Source organism: Nanorana parkeri, unplaced genomic scaffold (assembly GCF_000935625.1).
Source record: "Nanorana parkeri isolate BGI_ZX_2015 unplaced genomic scaffold, ASM93562v1 scaffold731, whole genome shotgun sequence".
In the NCBI taxonomy this organism is placed as follows: Eukaryota; Metazoa; Chordata; class Amphibia; order Anura; family Dicroglossidae; genus Nanorana; species Nanorana parkeri.
The window spans coordinates 197190-218979 of NW_017306999.1; the positions used below are offsets into that span (position 1 = coordinate 197190).

At 46.3% G+C, this 21790-nt stretch overlaps 1 protein-coding gene across 1 annotated transcript; it reads right to left on the reverse strand.

Annotated features, from left to right (window-relative positions):
* Positions 1-3429: 3429 nt before the first annotated feature.
* On the reverse strand, positions 3430-20223 carry EXO1 (exonuclease 1). Its single transcript, XM_018564156.1, has 12 exons — positions 20030-20223; positions 18422-18541; positions 17894-18017; positions 16090-16227; positions 14479-14691; positions 12912-13099; positions 11972-12068; positions 10627-10810; positions 8912-9155; positions 7311-7764; positions 4430-4531; positions 3430-3618 (listed from the first exon to the last, which is right to left on the reverse strand). Exons 1-12 carry the CDS (start codon positions 20188-20190, stop codon positions 3430-3432), a joined length of 2214 nt encoding a protein of 737 aa, XP_018419658.1. The 5' UTR covers positions 20191-20223.
* Between the last annotated feature and the right edge of the window lie 1567 nt (positions 20224-21790).

The following is a 21790-nucleotide window of genomic DNA, read 5'->3' on the forward strand; positions in this document are numbered from 1 at the left end:
TGCCACCAAACTAGGTCTTATTTTCGGGGCAGGTCTTATATTACAGGAATCTAGAAAAAAAAATAGTGCTAGGTCTTATTTTCGGGGAAACAGGGTAGATGTTTTTTTTTAGCCCCATTTAGGCCTCACATACATGCCTGCCCCGATCAATAGCAATACATTTTAAATTTTATGAGACACTGGCTTACCTTGTACGCTGATGTATTCCATTCCCCTGCTACCTTCTTCACAAAAGAAATAAAACATTTGCTGCCCACTAATATAAATGAATGAACAAATATGCAGAAAATGCATGAGACGCTCCGCACGGAATAGACCGTATAAAAATTTATTTGTTACCCGTAACCTAGTAATGTACAAAATTGATGCATATTTTCTACAAAGCACATACAAATATATACAAATTCAAAAAGCCCATTTGATGCAAAAACACATTGGGGGGAATTGATCAAAACTGTAGCAGACAAATTCTGGAGCAGATTTGCACTGCAACCAGTCAGCTTCTCTGTCTCATTTTCAAATCTTGCCTGAGCAAATTGAAGGGAGATGCTGATTGGTTGCCACGGGCAACTGCTCTACATTCTGTCTGCTCCAGTTTTGTTAAATTCCCCCCAGTCCATACAAATGACATGAAAAAGGTAAACACTCTATACAAGTGACAACTAGCCAACCGTGAGGTAAGCAGTAATGGAACTCTGGAAGCAAAAAAAAGGCAGAGGGCAAAAGGACAAGTTACTAACATTACCTGTGGTCACCTTGACCTTCCCACATACTTACTATTTATACTTTTTCTCTGTATGGAGATGATGGCCATGTTGGTAGCAGCTAGGCCTTGCTTTTCCATGCCAGAGCCTCCAGCAAGAGAATAAGTGAGCAAAGCCATTAAAAACAATCACCAAATCTCCTAAAACTAGCAGCCAAAAGGCAGCAGTGCCTTAGATAATCTCACACTACAGGTGTTCAGCTAGAAGGCTAAAAAAGGTACAGGGGTGCTTACACCGGGGATGGTCAAACTGCGGCCCTCCAGCTGTGGTGGAACTACGGATCCCATGAGGCTTTGCAAGTTTCTCACAGCCACGACTCCCGGAGAGATATGCATCATGGGATTTGTAGTTCGTGCAAAGTGCACTGCTATTTTTCCTAACAAAAAAAGTACATTTTTCAGGGTAGTGCTTGGGCACAATTAACACTTCTACAATATTCCCGAGAACACGGAAAATCTTCACTTATTGAGTTCTACACAAAGGTTGATTCCGGTGTATTTTTCCAGTGGAAAGTAGGGATGCACCGATACTAGTATCGGTGCCGATAACGAGTAATTGGGCGAGTACTTGTACTCGCCCAAATGCTCCGATACCTTTCCCGATACTGGAACTTCCGGTCAGATGGAGATTTCCTCTGACCGGCAGTGCCGCGAGGAAACATGGAGTCGGGAAGCTGGCTCCATGCTGTTTGGCCGGCTCCATGCTAATTGGCCGGGAAGCCGGCTTCCCAGCCAATCAGTCAGTGTCGAGCCGGGCAAACAAATCTGATAATATGGCGACATGACCTCCACCCCGCAGACACCTCATTCCCCTCACATAGATCCTTACCAGCATTCGTTACCGTACCAGTCCCTCTCCTGTCTGCACAGCACCCACGTGATCGGCCCTCAGCCTGCTACTGCGCATGCACAGGATTTCTGAATGAGAGCGCTGGGCAGTCTGCGCATGCGCAGTCGCAGGCTGAGGGCCGATCACGGCCAAACAGAATGGAGTTGGCTTCACGGGCAATCAAGAAGCCGGGCGGTGGGTAATGACACGCCACCTGGCTTCCTGATTGCCCGGGAAGCCAGCTCTATGCTACCGGAAGTACCGGTATCGGTACTCGGCGAGTACTGAAATATAAATATCGGTACTCGATACCGAAAAAACGGTATCGGTGCGTCCCTAAAAAGAAGGTCTTGCATCTTCTAAAGCTGGCCATACACCTGTCAAGTTTTTTCATTCAACCCACGGGCTGAACTAAACAAATTGACACGATTCCTCTATCAACACAAATGGCGTGTCATTGCAGAATACCAGCTCAGAGCTCATTGGCTGCCGCCTCTGATCGCACAGGGATTTTCCAGCCGGCTCCTTCGATCAGCTGATCGAGGAATGCCGGCTGAAAGGGAGCCGACAGCCGCACACACTGTGCGAATTTCGGCCGGTACATTATCAACCGGCCAAAATTCGCCAGTGTATGGGCACCTTAAGGATTACATATTTCATGTGTAACTTAAAGGAGAACTATGAGATGAGTGCTTTTCACTCACCTCATAGTTCTAGCCGACCTGTGACTGAGACTCACAGGTCGGCTCAGTAGATCGGGAGGTGAGCGAACACATACCGGCGTTCGCTCACCTCTCGATCCTGTCACGGCTCTCTGCCGTGACAGGGGAGGGGCTGGATTTCCCCCTCCGATCCGCCAGCGCTGACTGGCGGAACGGACGGAGGAGGGGGCGGGTACAATGGCTCTGCCTCTAGATAGGCAGAGCCAGCTGTCAGTCACGCAGCTGGGCGGATCCAGACAATTGTCGGGATCCGCTCCGGCTGCGGCGTCTCAGTATATAGGGAGCTGTAGGTCGCGGTATACTGAGCCTAGGGTAACGGGAGGACGCTAGTTTGTGTCCTCCCGTTACCCTAAGGAGAACTATGGGGAAAAGCCTTAACCCCATAGTTCTCCTTTAACCTTAGGAATGAAATTCATTGTTACACAATAAATGATTTGATATGAGATCATCCTGTTCTTTAAATAATAATAAAAAAAGAAGAAATTCAGCCTACTAAAGGCCCGATACATTTCTTCAAGGTTATCACATCTCCCATAAAATGTCAGTTTCATTGCTTCACTACATTCATTCCAAATGTGCAAATATTCAGCTACAGAGTGCGTAATGACACGGTAACAGTAACCAAGTAAAAACAAATCCTAGATTCTGATCTAACAGACCAATAACCTAAAATTTGTAAACAGTAACAATGAAAATCTTTCACGGTGTTAAATGAGGAAGTCGGATGAAAGTTGGAGGATGCAGCATTTCATGTGAGGAAGAGTCTGGGAAGACCTATCAATGCCTGCAAAAAGATTTAAGAAAGGATGAGTTTCTGTCAACAAATGAAATGGAAAAAAGAAAGTGTGAGAGATACCAAAAGGAACACAGAAAAAAAAAAAAAAATATGAGTCAGTGAAATAGAAGGTGAGAGGTTCAGAGAATAAAAGGAATTAACAAATACATGTTATCGTTGATATTTATACAAAAAAGGGGAAATTTTATATTTCTGTTTATATTTTCGAAATGTGTCAATGTATTTAATGTGAAACAATAATAAAAATATATTAAACAAAAAGAGAATAAAAGGAAGTTGGCTCAAACAGGAAAGGGAAGCATGGAGACAACATGAACACTTACTTTTTAAAACTGAAGTTCTTCCACAGGTCGCTGATGGTGGCTTGCACGCCTGGCTTGTTCTCATTGTTCTGAGCTGCTCTTGCAGGCATCCGGCTGCTCAGCCCGCTAGCTTTTGCCGGTGCCATTGGTTTTAATTTTGTCCCAGAGCGCGAATCGAAGCTCTTTGATCGAAGAAGTCCGGGCACCTGAGGTCCAGTATGAAGAGAACAGAAAGCAAAGATCTGAGACGAGCACGTTCCATCCGAGGAGCATTTAAGACAGTCTCTCTCTAAGTATTGTGGTGGAAAGACCCGATGCCAGAGACACTGTGCAGCAAATATTTCCATCACAAATGCTAGACTCAGAGAACACCCGACGTGTAACATTTTCCATTTATCAAAAACATCCAATTTACATTTCTCAAACATTCACAATTCTACCGCTAATAGAGAGCATAGTATACACCAGGGGTGCCCATTAGGTAGATCATGATCTAGCAGTAGCTCTCAGAGCTGATGCTAGTAGATCAGGAAGGGGGGGGGGGGGGGGAGCTGAGAATTTTGCCAAATGTGCCATTATCGGCCTATATGTTTCGGCGGTCGAAATTTTGGTGTATCCCTAATTAGAACATGTTGGACTTTATAACATGGAATGTAGAGCAATCATCCACCTCTAAGAGGGGAGCCCCCTTACATATACTGACTGCAGCAAGATACCCAACATCATTCCAGTGCAAATGAACCCTTTGACCAGCCAAATTTGACCTATACGCTCACATCCAAGAGATCGAACTCATGGAACTTCTAACGGCTCGGATATACCGCACTATAGAAAACTATGGGAGAATGTAGGACCCATTTGGCCCTACATTCTAGGCCCTACACAGGCCTAGAAACCCAACCCAGAATCTCTTCATTTGCCAAGCTAAACCAAAAATGTGCATTATCCAGAACTTCATTCGTCCCAGGCCAACCAATCAGAGCAACACTAGACCCACAGGCAATGACTTATCTTTACCTTCATTTTTGGAATAGACTTCCTCTCTGGATACGCCGTCTGGTGTGTAGGAGAGTCTTTCATGCTGAACTCAGGAGAAGACGCCAGACTCTTGTCCATGTCCTGACAAAAGTAAATTTGTTATGAAACTCAGAGAAATATGTACCAGAACTCATCAGTTTTGTGATGCAAGATTCTTCTCAATCTACTTTCCACATTAAATTTAAAGTGACATTAAACCCTCAGATTTTTTTAACATAAAACAATACTGTAATGTGCGCCTTACTGTAATCCATGGTAGTTTCCCTTCTCTTTGCTGCTCTTCCTTTTAAATCCTCATGTCTTCTCATGCTGGGGGAGAACTTCCCTTTGCAGCTGAGTGCCTCTTCCTGTAGTGCTGCCTCAGATTGCAAACCTACACACAGACACCAAATATATCCATTTCAGAGACAAGGCAGTCTGCTGCAAAACAGAAGTTCTCCCCCAGCATGAGAAGACATGAGGATTTAAAAAGGAAGAGCAGCAAAGAGAAGGGAAACAACCATGGATTACAGTAAGGCGCACATTACAGTATTGTTTTATGTTAAAAAAATCTGAGGGTTTAATGTCACTTTAAAAAATATGACATTTTGGAGGTGAAAAACAGTTAAAGCCAATAACCCTTTCACTGCCACAGATGTATCTCATGCGTCGCTGGCAGTGGGCCCCTTTAACACAGTCTCCCAGACATCCATTCACCAATCTCCTCCCCGATCTATGGGACTGGAAGCGACGCTGATTACATCACTTCCAGTCCCTCAGCTATCATTGCTCGGCTGCAGAAGCCAGGAATAAGCTACAGGAGTGCAATCGGTGCCTCAATAGCCTATTTGGAGTGAAAACGTGACATTAGGGGTCTAAAAGACCACTATCACCTTAAAAGGGAACCTGTCACCATTAGTATGCGATCACATAGGGGGCATGTAAGCCCCTTACGTGATACCAATTAAAAAGGAGAACTATGAGGCGAGTGCAAATCACTCATCTTCATAGTTCGAGCCGACCTGAGACAATGGAACTGTCAGACGGCGGCTCAATAGATTGGCAAGTGAGCGAACACATACCGTCGCTCGCTCACTTCTCGATCATCTCCCTGCAGAGAGCCGTGACTGTCAATCAACGGTCCCCCTGGCGATTCCCCCCCCTCCGATCCTCCAGCGCTGACTGGAAAAACGGACGGGGAGGGGGCGGGCACAGCTGGCTCTGCCTCTAGATAGGCAGAGCCAGCTGTCACTCACGCAGCTGGGTGGATCTCAACAGCGATGTCGGGATCTGTCCAAAGTTACGGCGGTCTCAGTACACCGCGAGCTGTAGCTCGCAATATACTGAGCTTTGGGTCACGGGAAGAGGTTAGTACATGTCCTCCCGTGACCCTTAAGAGAACTATGGGGAAAAATACTTACCCCATAGTTCTCTTAAGAAAAAAAAAAAGTTAAAACATTTTCGTAAACACGCGTCGGGTGCGCCCACAAAGGAAAACAACGATCATGCTACAGATGTAGGGTATCGCCGCATGTGCCAGAGTGAGAGCAATAATTCTAGGGTGAATATTCACTGCCATATCTCTAAAATTATAAGCTGTATGGGCTTTTAAAGCGTTGCCTATGGAAAATTTGGGGTGCCATATTTTGCCGTTGTTTCACAGATGCACGCAATATTTAACATGGGCATCTTAAGTATCCATTTGGAAAAGGAGTGGTTACATTTTAAATCCCCCCCCTTTAAATAACCCTGTAAAATTGTACCGATTTCCCTAAAAATTCGGCACTGTATAATGAAAGTGTTTCTTACCCTAAAAATCAAAATTCTGAATGTTGGGCTACTCACAAAAGGTCCTAAAAAATATGTGACCTTTAACTATTTATTTTTTGCTGGTAAATACTCGGTGATCTTGCCAGTTCAATGCCAAGCAGGGAAGCAGACCCCTGCCGGCGCGGTCAGTTTGCATCCCTCGGATCAGTGCTGGGAGTTACAGGACACTAACTCACACACAGGCTCATACACAGCGGTTAATAGTTAAACTTTATAGGCTTTTTGTTTTGCGTGTTCACAATGCAATGCAGGAAAAAAAAAACACTATTCTGATAAGCTGCACCGCCCAACATGCAGCAGATAATTATTGCAAGCTGCATTTTTTGGGGGAACTGTGGAAGTGTGTTAAGGTGCCACTCAAAATTAATAGCACCGAAGCATATCACAAAAATGCCACAGCGTCAATGGGCCCCTAAACTCCACCCACAACAATAAACCTAAGCTACATGTGGCTCCGACTTGCAGACTTCATTTAAAAGTGATAATAAACCCTTTTTAAAAAATATTTCCTTCAAGGAGACCCACCTCTGAGGCTGTTGCTGTTTTTCTTTCTCTTTTTAATTCCTCGTTTTTCAAGTGGGTCCACGCAGCACTCCCCCGCCCCCCCCATCGGCTAATGGAGGCACCTGTGTGTGCGCGCTCGTGCCCGCAGTGGCTGTGTGCCTCCATAGACACACACAGCCCTGTGGCAGGCCACGCCCCTCCTCTCCGCCCAACAGTTTGATTGATGGCAGAAGGAGCCTATGGCTCCTTTGCCATCAGTATCCTCCCCCCCTGCAAACAGGAAGATCGGGGAACTGAGGATCGCTTCGGGACCGGCGGCAGGGACGAGCGTAGCTGACAGGTAAGTGTGTGTGTGTGTGTGTGTGTGTGTGTGTGTGGGGGGGGATAAGGTAAAAAACGCCCAGACCCTAATACTACGTTAATATTCATCAAAAGTATAAAATGCCAACCACACCATCATCATATTTATGTTCTGCGCGAACTGTTGGCACAATATAAATTCTAAATAAAATAGAAGGATAATACCGAATAATAAGATATTACTTACTTCTGAGCTGGAGTCATCAATCTCCAGAACAGACATTGTACTCTTCTGAATGATGACACCGTTGGTTTGGTCCCCATTGGAGTTAGGGGTCTGGTCCATGTCAAGGTGATCTGTGCCTGGCACTATACTGCTTTTAGTCCTCTGAAACCTCCTAAGAGACAGGATGGAGGGACGGGGGCTCTCGGACGTTGGGATTCTTTTGGCCAAGCTTCCTGACCAGCTAAAACAATTTCTTGCGTTACGAAGTGGAGAATCCGCGTTAGATTTCACGTCACAATGATCAGAGACTGGAGATGGAGTCAGCTCTTCTTTACACGGCTCGTTGCGTTCCTCAGGTATTTCCATTTCCTGGATGACCTCACAAGGAGTCCCTGAAGAGTTTGCCGTGTAGTCTGTTGGCTTAATATGGTCTATAGGGGAGGAGGTCACCAGCTCAGATTCACTGCAAAAAAACCTGGAAACATATAATAGTTCACATACAATGAATGGCACGCTCACAATGTAATGTGAATAAACAGAAAATAAAATCATTTTATTTGCTCCAATTTGGTCTTAAAAATACCAAAGAAAGTGTTTTCTTATAATTAGGGATGCACCGATACCGTTTTTTCGTTATCAAGTGCGAGTACCAATATTTATTTTTTTTGGGTACTCACGGATACCGGAAGTCCCATTAATGACTCGCCACCCAGCTTCCCGATTAGCCGGCTCCATGCTCCCTCATCACCAGGTGACGAGGAAGCATGGAGCCGGCTTTCTGGCCAATCAGGAAGCCAGGCGGCAAGTCATTACACGCCACTGGGCTTCCCGATTGGCTGGGAAGCCGATTCCATGCGCTCTCATTACCAGGTGACGAGGAAGCATGGAGCCGGCTTTCTGGCCAATCAGGAAGCCAGGCGGCAAGTCATTACACGCCACTGGGCTTCCCGATTGGCTGGGAAGCCGATTCCATGCGCTCTCATTACCAGGTGACGAGGAAGCTTGAAGCCGGATCAGGAAGCCGGGAGGCGGGTAAGGACTTGCCACCCGACTTCCTGTCATTACACGCCATCCATTTCCCGATTGGCCAGGAGGCCGACTCCAAGCTCTCTCATCACCAAGTGACGATGGAGCATGGAGACAGCTTCCCAGCCAATAAGGAAGCCGTACGGCGTGTAACGACTCGCTGCCCGGCTTCCCGATACCAGAACTTCCGGTATCGGGGGTAAGCTTTGGAGCATTTGGGGGAGTACTTGCCCAAATGCTCGGTATCGGCACGGATACTAGTATCGGTGCATCCCTAGTTATAATTGTTAAACTGCCAGAAATCCAATCAGCTTGTAAATTCTGGGTTTGAGCTGGCAACAGCTCCAAATCCAAGTCTTATCAACCTTGCTCAGAATACTTCCACATACCCAGACTTCTTTTGTATACTAAAGAGGGAGGTTTCTATAGTACAAATCAGTGCAGTAAGTGAGCATTGTCACCCTAAGACAAGAAGTGTGCAGAATCACCAGGAAAAAGAAAACTAATGCAGCTTTTCACACAAAGCAACTGCAATTAGATTTGAAGTCGACAACAATGAATTAAGTGGTGCCGCAACACCTGCAGAAGTGACGCACCTACTGCGGGTTCCAGTAACAGAGGCTGAACCGCTTTGTTCGTTCCTTCTTTGCAGCAAGGTGGCAAAAGTATTCCTTGCTTTGGGCTGGAAGGCTTTCGTATTGGCCCGGTCGTCTAGTGGTTGTAGGACATTTGATGGGGGAGAAGCCTGGAGTTCTGTTAAATGGTCTTCACTCTCTTTTTTGGGTTTCTTATTCTGAGAAAAATAATATTGACTGAGGAGGTCTGATTCCGAAACCCCACCTGGAAAATAAATAAATAAGGACTTTAGCTGTGGACACTGAAGGGTTCACCGCTTCACTTGGGATGTACATGATATGTTCTCACCAAGGCTAGGTTTACGCTATACAGGCCCACTTAGAACCAAGGAATACTCGTATTAGGTTCCTAAATACACTATATATGGCCAAATGTTTATAGACACTTGGCAACCACACCTATATGAGCCTTTTGGACATTCCACTCCCAAACCATGGACGTTAATAGGGAGTTGGGCTTCCTTTGCAGCTTTAACAGACTCTCCTCTTCTGGAAAGGCTTTCCATAAGATTTTGGAGTTTATCTAGAAATATGTTCCCATTCAGCCAAAAGAACATGTGTGAGGTCAGGCAATGATGTAGGATGAGAAAAACAGTTGGCGTTGCAATTCATTCCAAAGGTGTTGAGGTAAGGGCTCCGTAGAGGCCACTCAAGTTGCTCCACACCAAACCATGTCTTTTCTGGTAGGGATGCACCGATACTAGTATTTGGGTGAGTACTCGTACTCGCCCAAATGCTACCAATGCCCAGCCCAATCCTGGAAATTGCGGTATCAGGAAGCCGGGCGGCAAGTCATTACACACTGCCTGGCTTCCTGATTGGCCAGGAAGCCAGCTCCATGCTCAAAAGAGCATGCAATGACTGGCCGCCCAGTTTTCTAATTGGTGGGGAAGCTGCCCAATCAGGAAGCCGGACAGCAAGTCATTACCAGCCCCCCGGGCTTCCTGATTGGCCAGAAAGCCAACTCCATGCTTCCTTGTCATGTGGTGACGAGGTAGCATGGAGCGGCTTCCCGGCCAAATCAGGAAGCCAGGCAACATGTAATGACTGGCCGCCCAGTTTTCTAATTGGTCGAGAAGCTGGCCAATAAGGAAGCCAGGCGGCGAGTCATTACCCGCCCCCCAGTTTCCCGATTGGCCAGAAAGCCGGCTCCATGCTTCCTCGTCACCTGGTGCAGAGGGAGCATGGAGATGGCTTCCCGGCTAATCAGGAAGCCAGGCAGCAAGTCATTAAATGCCACCCAGCTTCCTTAATGGGACTCACGGTATCGGCGAGTACCGATAAAAAAAATATCAGTACTCGATACCGAAAAATACGGTATCGATTCATCTATACTTTATGGAGCTGGCTTTTGCACAGGAACACTGTCATGCTGGAACAGAACAAAACCATCAACCAAACTGTTACCATAAGGTGGGAGGAGCATTATTGTCTAAAACTCGTATACTGTAGAATTAGCAGAACTCGATCATTGGGCGGGTGTCCACATACTTTTATTGCCAATCATGCAGAATCATAATGCGCATGTGTCAGGCTTAGGTATCATCCGGGCACATAACCATCATTAAAATGTCTTGTCAAACTTTATTTTTGGGCATTAACTGGCTGCTCGAGCAGAAAAAAAACAAAAATAAAAGTAACAAGTTACGGGTTTTTTTTAAAACATTCTCACGCACCTTCAAGAGACCTTTTCATGGGGTTCTTATTACTTGGGATTATTAACCCTCGCCGACTCGCCTTTTCTTCCACTTTTGGCTTCTCTTCTAATTTTATATTTGTGCAGGGACTGAAGTTTTCCTGCCAGATGCTTCCAGAAACTGAGACCTTCTTGTTCCAGCTGTGGCTCTTCTTTTTTGTCACCTACACATGAGAGAAATAGACAGAACACCCATGAACAAAGCCACAAAAAAAACGCAAAGACAACCCACTAAGGGTGCATACACACCAACGGGCGCATGTTATAGTGCTCGTAACATATGCACGATGGTGTGTATTGTGCATGCATGCCGTGATGCATTGTTACAACACATCACAGTGCTTGTTTTTTTAGTGAACTGTTCTTTTTTTCAAGCTCTACATACAGTACATTATTAAAATTCACTCAAGAGAGCAACACCATCCTTTATAAAGGCTGCAGCTGTTCCAGCAGAGTGGAATCTTATGTTTTTATTAAAAGAGAACCATGAGAAGTGTTTTTCCCCATAGTTCTCTTAAGGGTCACGGGAGGACATATACTAGCGTCCTCCCTTGATCCAAAGCTCAGTATATCACGAGCTACAGCTCGCGGTATACTGAGACCGCCGCAGCCGGACGGATCCCGACCTTACTGTCGAGATCCACCCAGCTGCGTGAGTGACTGCTGGCTCTGCCTATCTAGAGGCAGAGCCAGCTGTACCCGCACCCTCCCCCATTCCTCCACTCAGCGCTGGAGGAGAATCCCTGCAGGGAGACGATTGAGAAGCGGGCGAGCGACGGTATGTGTTCGCTCATTTCCCGATCTATTGAGATGACGTGCGACAGTTTTACTGTCACACGTCAGCTCGAACTATGAGCTTGAGTGAAAATCACTCACCTCAAAGTTCTCCTTTAAAAAGTGACACTAAACTCCCGGAGTTAAATTTTAAAAATGCATTCAAGTCCCTTAACGATGTACAACAAAGTATCTAATTTGTGTATCACTCGGCTGTAGATCCTCAAATCATCTCTGAATTGGTGCTGACACTGTCCTTCCTTCTGGAGGGTGACTACTTTTGTTCCCCATGGTCCCTGTGTGTGTTGTAAAGTAGTCACCGCTCCCGGGATGGACTACAATCTCACGTTTAGTCATTTGTATGAAGGAAGGACAGTGTCAGCACCAATTCAGAGATGATTGGAGGATCTACAGCCGATACACAAATAGGAATACATTGTTGTTAATAGTTATGATACTTGGATGTATTTTTAAGATTTAACTCCTCAGTTTAGTGTCACTTTCACTTTAGAGAAATAAATAACCGCAAAGACTCCACGACATGAACTCACCTGAGGAACATCAGGATTGTAGTCATCTATTTTTTTCATGGTGTTGACGTCCACATTACCCAGTGAGATTTGATAAGCCATCGAGTCTCCCACGTTTCTGTTTAGATCGTTAAGGAAAATGAAGTGAAGAGACAAGTTGTATGCTGCAGAACAATGGTGTGCACTGTGCAGTCTGCAGACATGTGCTACAAGAAAAAAAAAAAGTGTCTCAGTTGCCCATATCAGTCTTCTTACATTTTATACACAACCTGCATTCGTGTCGCCAGTAACAATCCGATTACTTTTGTGTTTTTTTAATGAGCATTGCAATTTCAAAAATCTGTGTCTAGCTGACAATTACACATTCACAAGGAACTCCTGGCTCAGGAACGGCTGTGAAGGTGGAAGTGTGCGGGCGCATGCGCAGTAGAACGGAGGGGAGAGAACAGAAGTGAATGGACGAAGCCTGGCACGCACACGTCGGAAAGACACTGTGGGACCCAAGGACTCTGCGGTGGATCAGAGATCGGCACCAGCACCGGAGGGACTGTCGGAAACCAGAAGATGATAGGGTCAAGAGGCAATAAATAAGGTAAGTAGCCAATCAGGAAGCCGAGGGGGGCAAGTCTTTACCCGCCTCCCTGATTGGCCGTGAAGCCAGCTACATGCTCCCTGGTGATGAGGCATGGAGCCAGCTTCCCAGCCAATCAGGAAGCCGAGCCGCGTGTAATGACTCACCGTCTGGCTTCCTGAAACCGGAAGTTCAAGTATCGGGATAAACATCGAGAGCATTTGGGTGAGTACGAGTACTCGCCCAAATACTCGGTATTGGCACCGATACTAGTATCGGTGCATCCCTAAAAAGTAACAATAACCACTTTGTTACCCTCGTGCCAGGTCCCTTTAGCCGTGGTAATCGGAGTGTAGACGCACTTTAAAAACAATAAACGCAAAAGGATACGGCCCAGCATAGCTCAATTCTTTAGGGTCAATGCCATCTTCATAAGGGTTAAGAGGAACCAGTTTTCTTTTCAGTGGGTCAAAGACCAGCTGGTACAGAAAGGTATTATTAGCACGGATAAATCCATCTATGTATCCATCGGGAACAGTAATATTGGATTTCAAATACTGTCCCATTTTCTTAATGACCTGAAAGAGATGAAAAAATATGTAGAAATTTGAAAAAGTATTGGAGTTATTAAGGTGAGAAACTACAAATCCCAGAATACCCGGGAAACAGCTAAGGAATTGTAGTGGTCTCTGTGGACAAGTTCAGGAAATGTCTATTTCATTTTTTATCGCCGGCATGAAGATTTTATTTTACAAACATTTAATACAGGGTGCTTCCATTACACTTTGCTGGGAATGCTTGGTTTTAGAAGGCCCAACCCTAGGTGATCAATAGAGCCATATGAGTTAAAGACTGGACACTGGTATGCCCCTTCTCCAACTCATTTAGAGGTCCCCCAAGAAGTAGATTTTTCTTTATTATACTCTTTTTTTTTTTTTTTTAAATGTCTTCTCATCAAGTGACCTGTGGTGTCATCTTCCTCTAGGCCTCTTCTCAAGCTCGGGTCAGTGCTCTGCTAATGCAGCAGTGAATGAAGGGTGCCATGGTGCTGTCCCTTAGGAGGCGGGTCCATGATGCCCATTCTTTCATAGTATGCCCCATGTTTGCAGGTTGTATAACTCCTGGAGAGACCGAGGACATCTTGTGGCCGAATAGAAGTACTGTGATAAAAATCGCCCAACTATTGTGCACTGAGCTGCTTTTTTCAATCTGTATAGGGGCCCATTTTGATTTAAAAAATTCCCAGCGTTGGGCTTTAGGCCTCATTCACACAAGAAATGGCCGTGCATGCAGCAAGGATCTGTATGGGCCGGCCATATTGGGCCGCTACCGGGAAGGATAGGTGCTGCGTGTGATTTGTACGCAGCAGCCTCTTCCTTCTCTATGGGAGGACGCGGCCGTACGCTGCTCTACTCTCACCCGACCTGCACGTCTGTAAGGGTGTCCCGGTTTGGAAACAGACAGGATCCATCCTGTCAGCGTGCGAGTACAGACACCCGCACGGACGTGTAGGTCGGCGTTCTTTCATAGAGAACAGGCTGCTGTGTACAAATCACACGCAGCACCTGTCCTTCCCTGGAGCGGCCTGATACAGCCGTGCACGCAGACGGATCTGTACGGGCCGCCCGTTTCTCGTGTGAATGAGGCCTTAACCAACTAAAAATACACTTTTAAACGTTTTTTCTTTCCATTATGCCATTTGTATTGAGGAAGAGGGTTCATCCCTGGAAACGCGTCAACAAGACACAACAGATTGCTTCTGCTCACATTCTAGATGTCTGACAGTTCTACAGGATGCTGACCATAGTCCGTTAGCTTGGACGGTTGTTCTGAATGCCCATTACGCAGACTATATTTGGGAGTATATTTACTTTGGTTTTTTTATTGACGAATTAAACAGAATTTCACAAGGAGAAGGCGCTGTTTTTCCGTTCTTTTGTTTTTTTACAATATTTACCTGTATAATATCCGGATTATTTGCAACTTTTAGAACTTTACTGGCTTTGACTAAACCCACACCATGAATAGACTGCAAATAGTCACATCCGGACAAGATGCACATATACCGGAATTTCTCTTCCGTAAATATATCTCCGAGCTGTTTGCACTTTCCAAACCGAGCCTGATCAATTTCTAAGCCGTTCCCATATTGGTCCATTTTAAGAAACACCTAGGAAAGGGAAAAAAAAAGTCCAATAAGCTTGTTTTTTTTGTTCAATAATAAAAACAAAAAAGGATTTAAAGGGGCATCAACACCCTACATACATCAGAGGAATTCGTCCCCACCGGCCAAAGACAAGTGAGCCAACCAGTGGATCGGAGGCGGAGGGGTCCACAGGAAACGTATCTAGCGCTGGGTCACAATACGTTACACCACTCCTTTCCTTACAATGATCCGCAACATGTTCTCCATTCACCCCGAAGTGGGTTCGATTTAGGTCCTGGTTCTCAGCCTGCCTGCCCTCTCCCTTTGCTCTGCCTGCCATTGTTGGTTACATATAGTTGTCCATAGGGGGCCCTTGCAGCTACCCACCACTCCCAGGGGTTGGAGGATGATGTGGTTTTCTTTGAATTGTCTTCCATTGTTCTTTTGTTCCCATTGCACGTGCAGTGGTGACACCTAGGTATAGAAGGAAGAGCAACGGGAAAGCATGGGCTGCTGGACCTACTAGCACAGCACGTCCTGGCTGCCCGGGAGGGCCGCAGCAGAGGATGATCACACACTTCAGGTGCACCCACATTGGAGCCCGCGTCTGGGGAGACACCTTGGAGTGGATCATGATGAACCTCTGGTGCGTCCGAGTGCATCAGACACACACAGAAGTGACGTGGCAGTGTCCGCACATCACACGGTGTAAGGGTTCCCTGAGACCCAAGTGCAAAACTATTTTTTCCCCACCTTTAGTTAGAGCTGGGAATGGTTAAAATAAATGTTTTTCTATTTTGTCCGATGAAGGGCCGTGTCACGATAGTGATCCAGTCGCTAGCAGAAAAATTGCCAGTAACGTGATTATAGAGACTAGTCACCTGCTTGCTCTTAAGCTGGCAAAGAGGCTGCAAATCTTCCGTATCAGTGAGTGAGCAGCAATAGGGAGACACATTACTGCTTCTACATGCAGAAGGGTGACACCATAGGAACAGACGAGTGTTCGCAGTGCTCTATTAACAATCCCATTTCTGTCTGTGTTAACAGTTAAAGATTCCTTTATTTCCTGTGTGGTGCAACTTTGTCAGCAGGACAGGTAACAGTGCCCCAGGGGTTCTTATCTTTCCCCACGCTAACCAAAAATAAGAAAAAAAAAAAGTTTGGGTGAACATGCACTTTAAAAGGAGAACTATGATGTCAGGGCTTTTCCCCATAGTTCTCCTTAGGGTAACGGGAGGACACAGACTACCGTCCTCCCGTCACCCTAAGCTCAACCAGTAGATCAGAGTCCTATTAGCTGGAAAACCTCTTTTAAGATCCTAAAACTCGTAAATGTACATCTGGGGAGGAGGAAAGAGTAATTCTTAACCGCATAGAAGATTTTTCAATAGTGAGCTCAAAAACAACAAAATAGCCCCTTACCTTCTTACAACCAAAGGCAAGAAGGTCGGAGTCCTCTGTGATGATTGCCTGGGCAAAACCATTTTTATTCAAGTATGCCAGCTGGGAATCGGCCTCATATGGGGCAACTATGCAGTCAACACCTTCAGAGCGTGCAGCCTGTAAGAGAGCAGACATATGTATAAAAACAGCATTGCAATGGAAGATCATATCTAGTTGCCATTTTGCAAAGACTTTTCTATGCCAAAATGGGATACAATCAAAACAAAGCCAATTACATTTCAAAAGCATTTGTCTGTCCAGCCAACTTTATGGCAACAAACCTTTACCAGACAAGGACAGCCATGTATAGGAAGATGATCACCAGCACTCAAATTTTGTCAAATCATTGTGTTAATTGCATACATCAACATAACCAACGTTTCAGGGCCATGCAGGGTCCCTTCATCAGGGCGACATAGTGACCATGCCACTGATGAAGGAACCCTGCGTGGCCCCAAAACATTGACTATATTGATATATGTGACGCTGCTCCATAATGATTGAACACAAGGATTTGACAAAATCTTCAGAGTGCTGGTGATCATCTTCCTATACAGGATCGGAGAGGGGGGGAGCGGAGACTGACATTCATCACTCACTGCAGGGAGACGATCAGGAAGTGAGCGGATCGGTGGCATATTTCTGCTTACTTCCTGATCTATGGAGCCGACCTGTGACAGCTTGTTTGTCACAGGTCGGCTCTAACTATGAGGATCAGTGTAAATCCTCCTTTAATACCACCTCATAGATCTCCTTTAATCCAAGGTTGTGAATCCTGTAAGGAGTGCAGGGGACACATCTGTACAGTAGTGTCTCTTGCTCAGCAGTTTGTGGATTGGACAATCAATAGGACAACACACACGCTGCTTAACCTCCTGTCACAGCTGCATGTGTCAGAGAATGATTGGCTCCCAATGCTCACCAATCCATTCCTCAGTCTGGATGCTGTACAAGTGATGACCAAGGCTGACATCAATACAGATTCAGATACTAGTGCTAGTTGTAAATAAAAAAGGCATTGAAATAATTTTAGAAGAATGCACAATTAAAAAAGAACTCCGGACATTTTAAAAATCTCTCTTGCAGTAGAGCTACCCCCCGCACAGCAAGGGTTAAAAGCTTGTTTTCCTCTAGATGATGGAGCAAAGCAGGTATACTCACCTGATCCTCGGGTTCTGCAGTGGTCAGCACTGATCTCTCTCCCTCTCCACTCTGGCTGTGCAATGTCCCCCGGTGCTCTCACAACTATTCTGGACCTGAATTAGACGTGATGCCAGCTGTCCTTAGATTGCTGGGGCCCAGGAGAGAAGGGGCTGCGTGGACCTGTCTAGCAGCTCAATGGCACCAAGGATCAGGTAAATATATCTTCTGTATTTTAGCTCCTAGACCAGTGGCTCTCAACCTTTCTAGGACCGGGACCCCTTGGTAACATTTGCCAAGTTGTGGTGACCCCCACCAAAACAAGCAGTTAACCCTTCCAGTGCGGGGATAGCACCCCTGCAAGGGAAAGTTTTGAAACTTCCAGGATTTCTTCTTTATTGTAATTGTGCATTCTTTAAAAAGAAAAGCCTTTTTACCTACAACTATCACCAGTACCCCAATCTGTATCAAATTCAGGATTTCCTCTAAGATTTTTGACATCTTTAGGTTTTGCATTAAAAGTAAGGCAAAGTAAGCATTATGAGTAAAATTTTTTTTTTGGTTATAAAAAGGAACATTGTTTTTTCTGATAGGTGAAATGAGTCACATGCCCCATCTTCAAGCTTGAACTCGGCAGACTTACTTTTATGACTTGATGAGCCATTTCAGAGGTAATGTTAACCGAGCGTGTAAAGCAATCTCTGGCCTCGGACAGCTTGCCTTCTCTCAGCAGCTGCTTCCCCTTCTGCAAATTTGCCTGCCGCTTCCTGCGAAACACACAAATATTTTTACTGCATTGCCAACACGAACCAAACTATAATCAATGATATTCCTGCAATTCCAATACATGCAGGATAAATGATGTATGAAATATGACTATCAAAGCTAAAGCCCCAGGTGGCAGGTTTGGGACCAGGAATCTAAGGTCCTTATTGTTTTAAATTTGATGAGGTGGGCGGGCGAGGAGGTTGGGGGTTAGTCAAAAAGAACACAAAAGAAGACTGTGCAAATGAATGACACTGCTATGCAACGTGCTGTATAACAATGCACCCAGGATCTAGAAGCCCCGTCATAGAACAGTCACATTGTATACAACTAAATGCAATGACCCTTCATACTACAACCAATAGTAACAAATGTGAATACGGTGTTGGTCCGTTGGACTACTCACTCTCGTCTCGCTCTTTCTACATCTTTCTTCGATGGTAACGTACATCCATCAAACACCAGTATGGGCTTCACACCGTGTGACAAAAGCATGTGTACAAACTTCATACAATAGGCCACATACCTGTAAAACACAAAAAGCAACATTGGTGGCTGTAAGCAACATCGGAAGAACACCACGGGTAAAGAAAACCCCCGAGGAAAGGTAAGAGAGTGTATGAAACCCACAGCAAGCAAACTCCAATCCTCAGTTCTCTAATACAGGAAAGCAAATGAAAGTTTGCTTTTTCTAACATAGACACTTTCCTCCCAGGTGAGAGCACTAGTGCTTAGTAAATGGCTGACCAGACACTGAGCCCTGGGATTGAGGGAAGGGAAAGGAAAACAAGAACGGAAAAAAAAAAAAAAAGGAGGAAAGGAGAAAAAAGGAGGAAAGGAGAAAAAAAGGAGGAAAGTAGAAAAAAAGGAGGAAAGGAGAAAAAAAGGAGGAAAGGAAAGGGGAATAGTCCTCCGCCTTGTAGAAGCACAAAGTCCAGACTCAGAGCTTACACAGGACTCCTTCTCAAAGGGAATACAAGTGTGTGCAGCTGCTACAGTTGCCATTATAGAGTACGTGTTACTCTTTATATCTGCCTGGAGTTCAGCTTTAAAGCAGAACTTTGGGCAAAAATGTTCTTAAAAGACCTTTAATGTAAACCCCCACTTTCTGTAAGCACTTACCTTCTGTGATGCCTCTTGCTGCGATCATCTTCTTCCTTCCACTTGTTTCCGACACTCCCTCCAATGCTGCTGCCGGTCTCTGATCCACCGCAGACTCCTCGTGTCCCACGGTGTCTGTCCGACGTGCGCTCTCCCGGCTGCCTCCATTGAGCTTCAGTGTCTGTTTTCTCCCCTTTACTGCGCATGCGCCCTTCTTCTTCACAGCCGTTCAGGAGCCGGGAGTTCTTCAGCCGGGAGCAAGCGGCGCAGGAACAGTTAAGTATTTAGGTATTTCCTAATTTATTAATCATGGGACATATCTATTGCTTGCTAGCAGAAGATTAAAAGGAGAACTATGAGGCGAGTGATTTCCGCTCATCTTCATAGTTAGAGCCGACGTGTGACAAAGAAGCTGTCACAGGTCAGCTCTATCGATCGGGAAGTGAGCAGAAACATGCAGCCAATCCACTCACTTCTCGATAGTCTCCCTGCAGTGAGCGGTGACTGTAGGTCACGGCTCCCCACAGGGATTCCCCTCTCCAATCCTCCAGCGCTGAGTGGAGGAACGGACAGGGGAGGGGGCGGGCACATCTGACTCTGCCTCTAGATTGACAGCTGGCTCTGTCACTCACGCAGCTGGGTGGATTTTGCCAGTATTGTCGGGATCCGTCCCGGCCCTCACAGTATATCGCGGGTAATAGCTCGCTATATACTGAGCTTTGAGTCACGGGAGGACGCTAGTTTATGTCCTCCCGTGACCCTAAAGAGAACCATGGGGAAAAACACTTGCCCCATAGTTCACTTTTAATGCCAAAAATAAAAGACTTTAACCCCTTGCAGTGCCGGGGTAGCCCAACTACAAGAGTTAAAACACTTTTGTCCGGAGTGCTGCTTTAACAAGACACAAACTTACTGTTCAGTCGGTTCCCCTCTCGCCAGTTTCTCTGCACAGGCGAAAGCTCCTTTATGAAGCCAGCAGTAGGTGTCCACTGCCACCGTCTGTCCCTTGTACTGGTTCACATGGACGGGTTCCGATGCCTCTTTGAGGAACTGTAGAAGACCTTGAATACCCATGATGGCAGAAGAAGGACTTCGAGGAGCACTGAACTAAGACCAATCAGTTGTGTAGCGATCCTCCAGAATAACCTGCGGCACACAAAGATGAGTTACAAACTCACTCCACAAATCCAGAGCAGCATACGCAGTATATACATGACCCAGCAGACGAGCCATTGGACATCGCGGAAGCATCAGGACATGTCTTTAAAATGCACTGCTTGTCCCCGTCACAGCGCCCCCCCGGCACTGCTTGTCCCCATCACAGCGCCCCCCGACACTGCTTGTCCCCATCACAGCGCCCCCCGGCACTGCTTGTCCCCATCACAGCGCCCCCCGGCACTGCTTGTCCCCATCACAGCGCCCCCCGGCACTGCTTGTCCCCATCACAGCGCCCCCCGGCACTGCTTGTCCCCATCACAGCTGATGACTGCAGATGAAGAAGACGCCTAATGTCATTGGTCGCTTAGATACCAGTGGTCCTAGCAACCAATGACTGAGGACGAAGTAGACACCTAATGTCACTGGTTGCTAGGATGTCAGCGGTCCTAGCAACCAATGACTGAGGAGGAGGGGGTCTGCCCTTAGATGCCGGCGCCTCCAGTGTCACCTGGCCATAAACAAGCGCGGGTCGGCGATCAGTCCTTGTCCAGACAGGGATAGCCAAAGGGACGAAAGTGGCCCATGGGCTGTAAAATGCCCAAGTCTGGCCCGGAAGGTAAACATAGCGTTTAATCCTAAATCATCTAAAATGGCTTCAGATCTACTTTGAGTTCTTTTTCAAGGGAGGCTGCTGTGTTCTATGGACATTATGGAGGTGACAGGGTTACTTCAACACCAGCAGCGGCATCAGGGTGGATGTCACCCGGTGTGCCCATCGCGAATGTGTTATGACTTTCACAGGGTGACATCATCACGCATGCATAGTGATGTATTTCACTGCCAGAGGCCATCTTGGTGACGGACGCCAGCAGAGACAGGAGGGGATATTGACCCAGCAGGATCAGGTATCCCCCAGGTCCCCCCTCCATCCTCGTGAAATGACCAAGTGCCCAAATTTTAAAAGGGGGTGACACCAAAATGACTGTCAGTCATTCTGGTGTCACCCAGTGCAGGCCACACCCCCTCACGTGACACCATTGGGCCACATCCCCCCATCTGACACGACTGCTTAACACACTTTTAAACTTATGTTAGTAGTCATAAAGCACACTCACCTGTAGAGATCTATAAATGACACGAGGGTCTACTGCAGAGGAGAGGACTGTCCCTTTAAGGGGAGGAAGCTTCCTTCATACACTGTCAGCTGGCACTTAGCAAACACCAACCCGGCAGTGAGCTACCAACCCCCAAGCCTCTACTTTGTCATTAACCCCTATGCAGCCTCCTCCCCGGAATGTACCGTCATCGCCATCCCCAGTCACTCCGCACCGTTCCCCGTCCGCCAGACTCCAGCAGAATCGGTACTTTAAACCAAAGCGCGCTCGTTGCGCAGTGACGTCAGATTCTATGCACGTATCAGGGTGGAGCCGGAGACCTCGATCCGCCATTATGGTTAAGGGAACGAGACCACAAAGAGACGTTAAATTGTTATAAACGTTCTGCGTGTTTGAAAGCG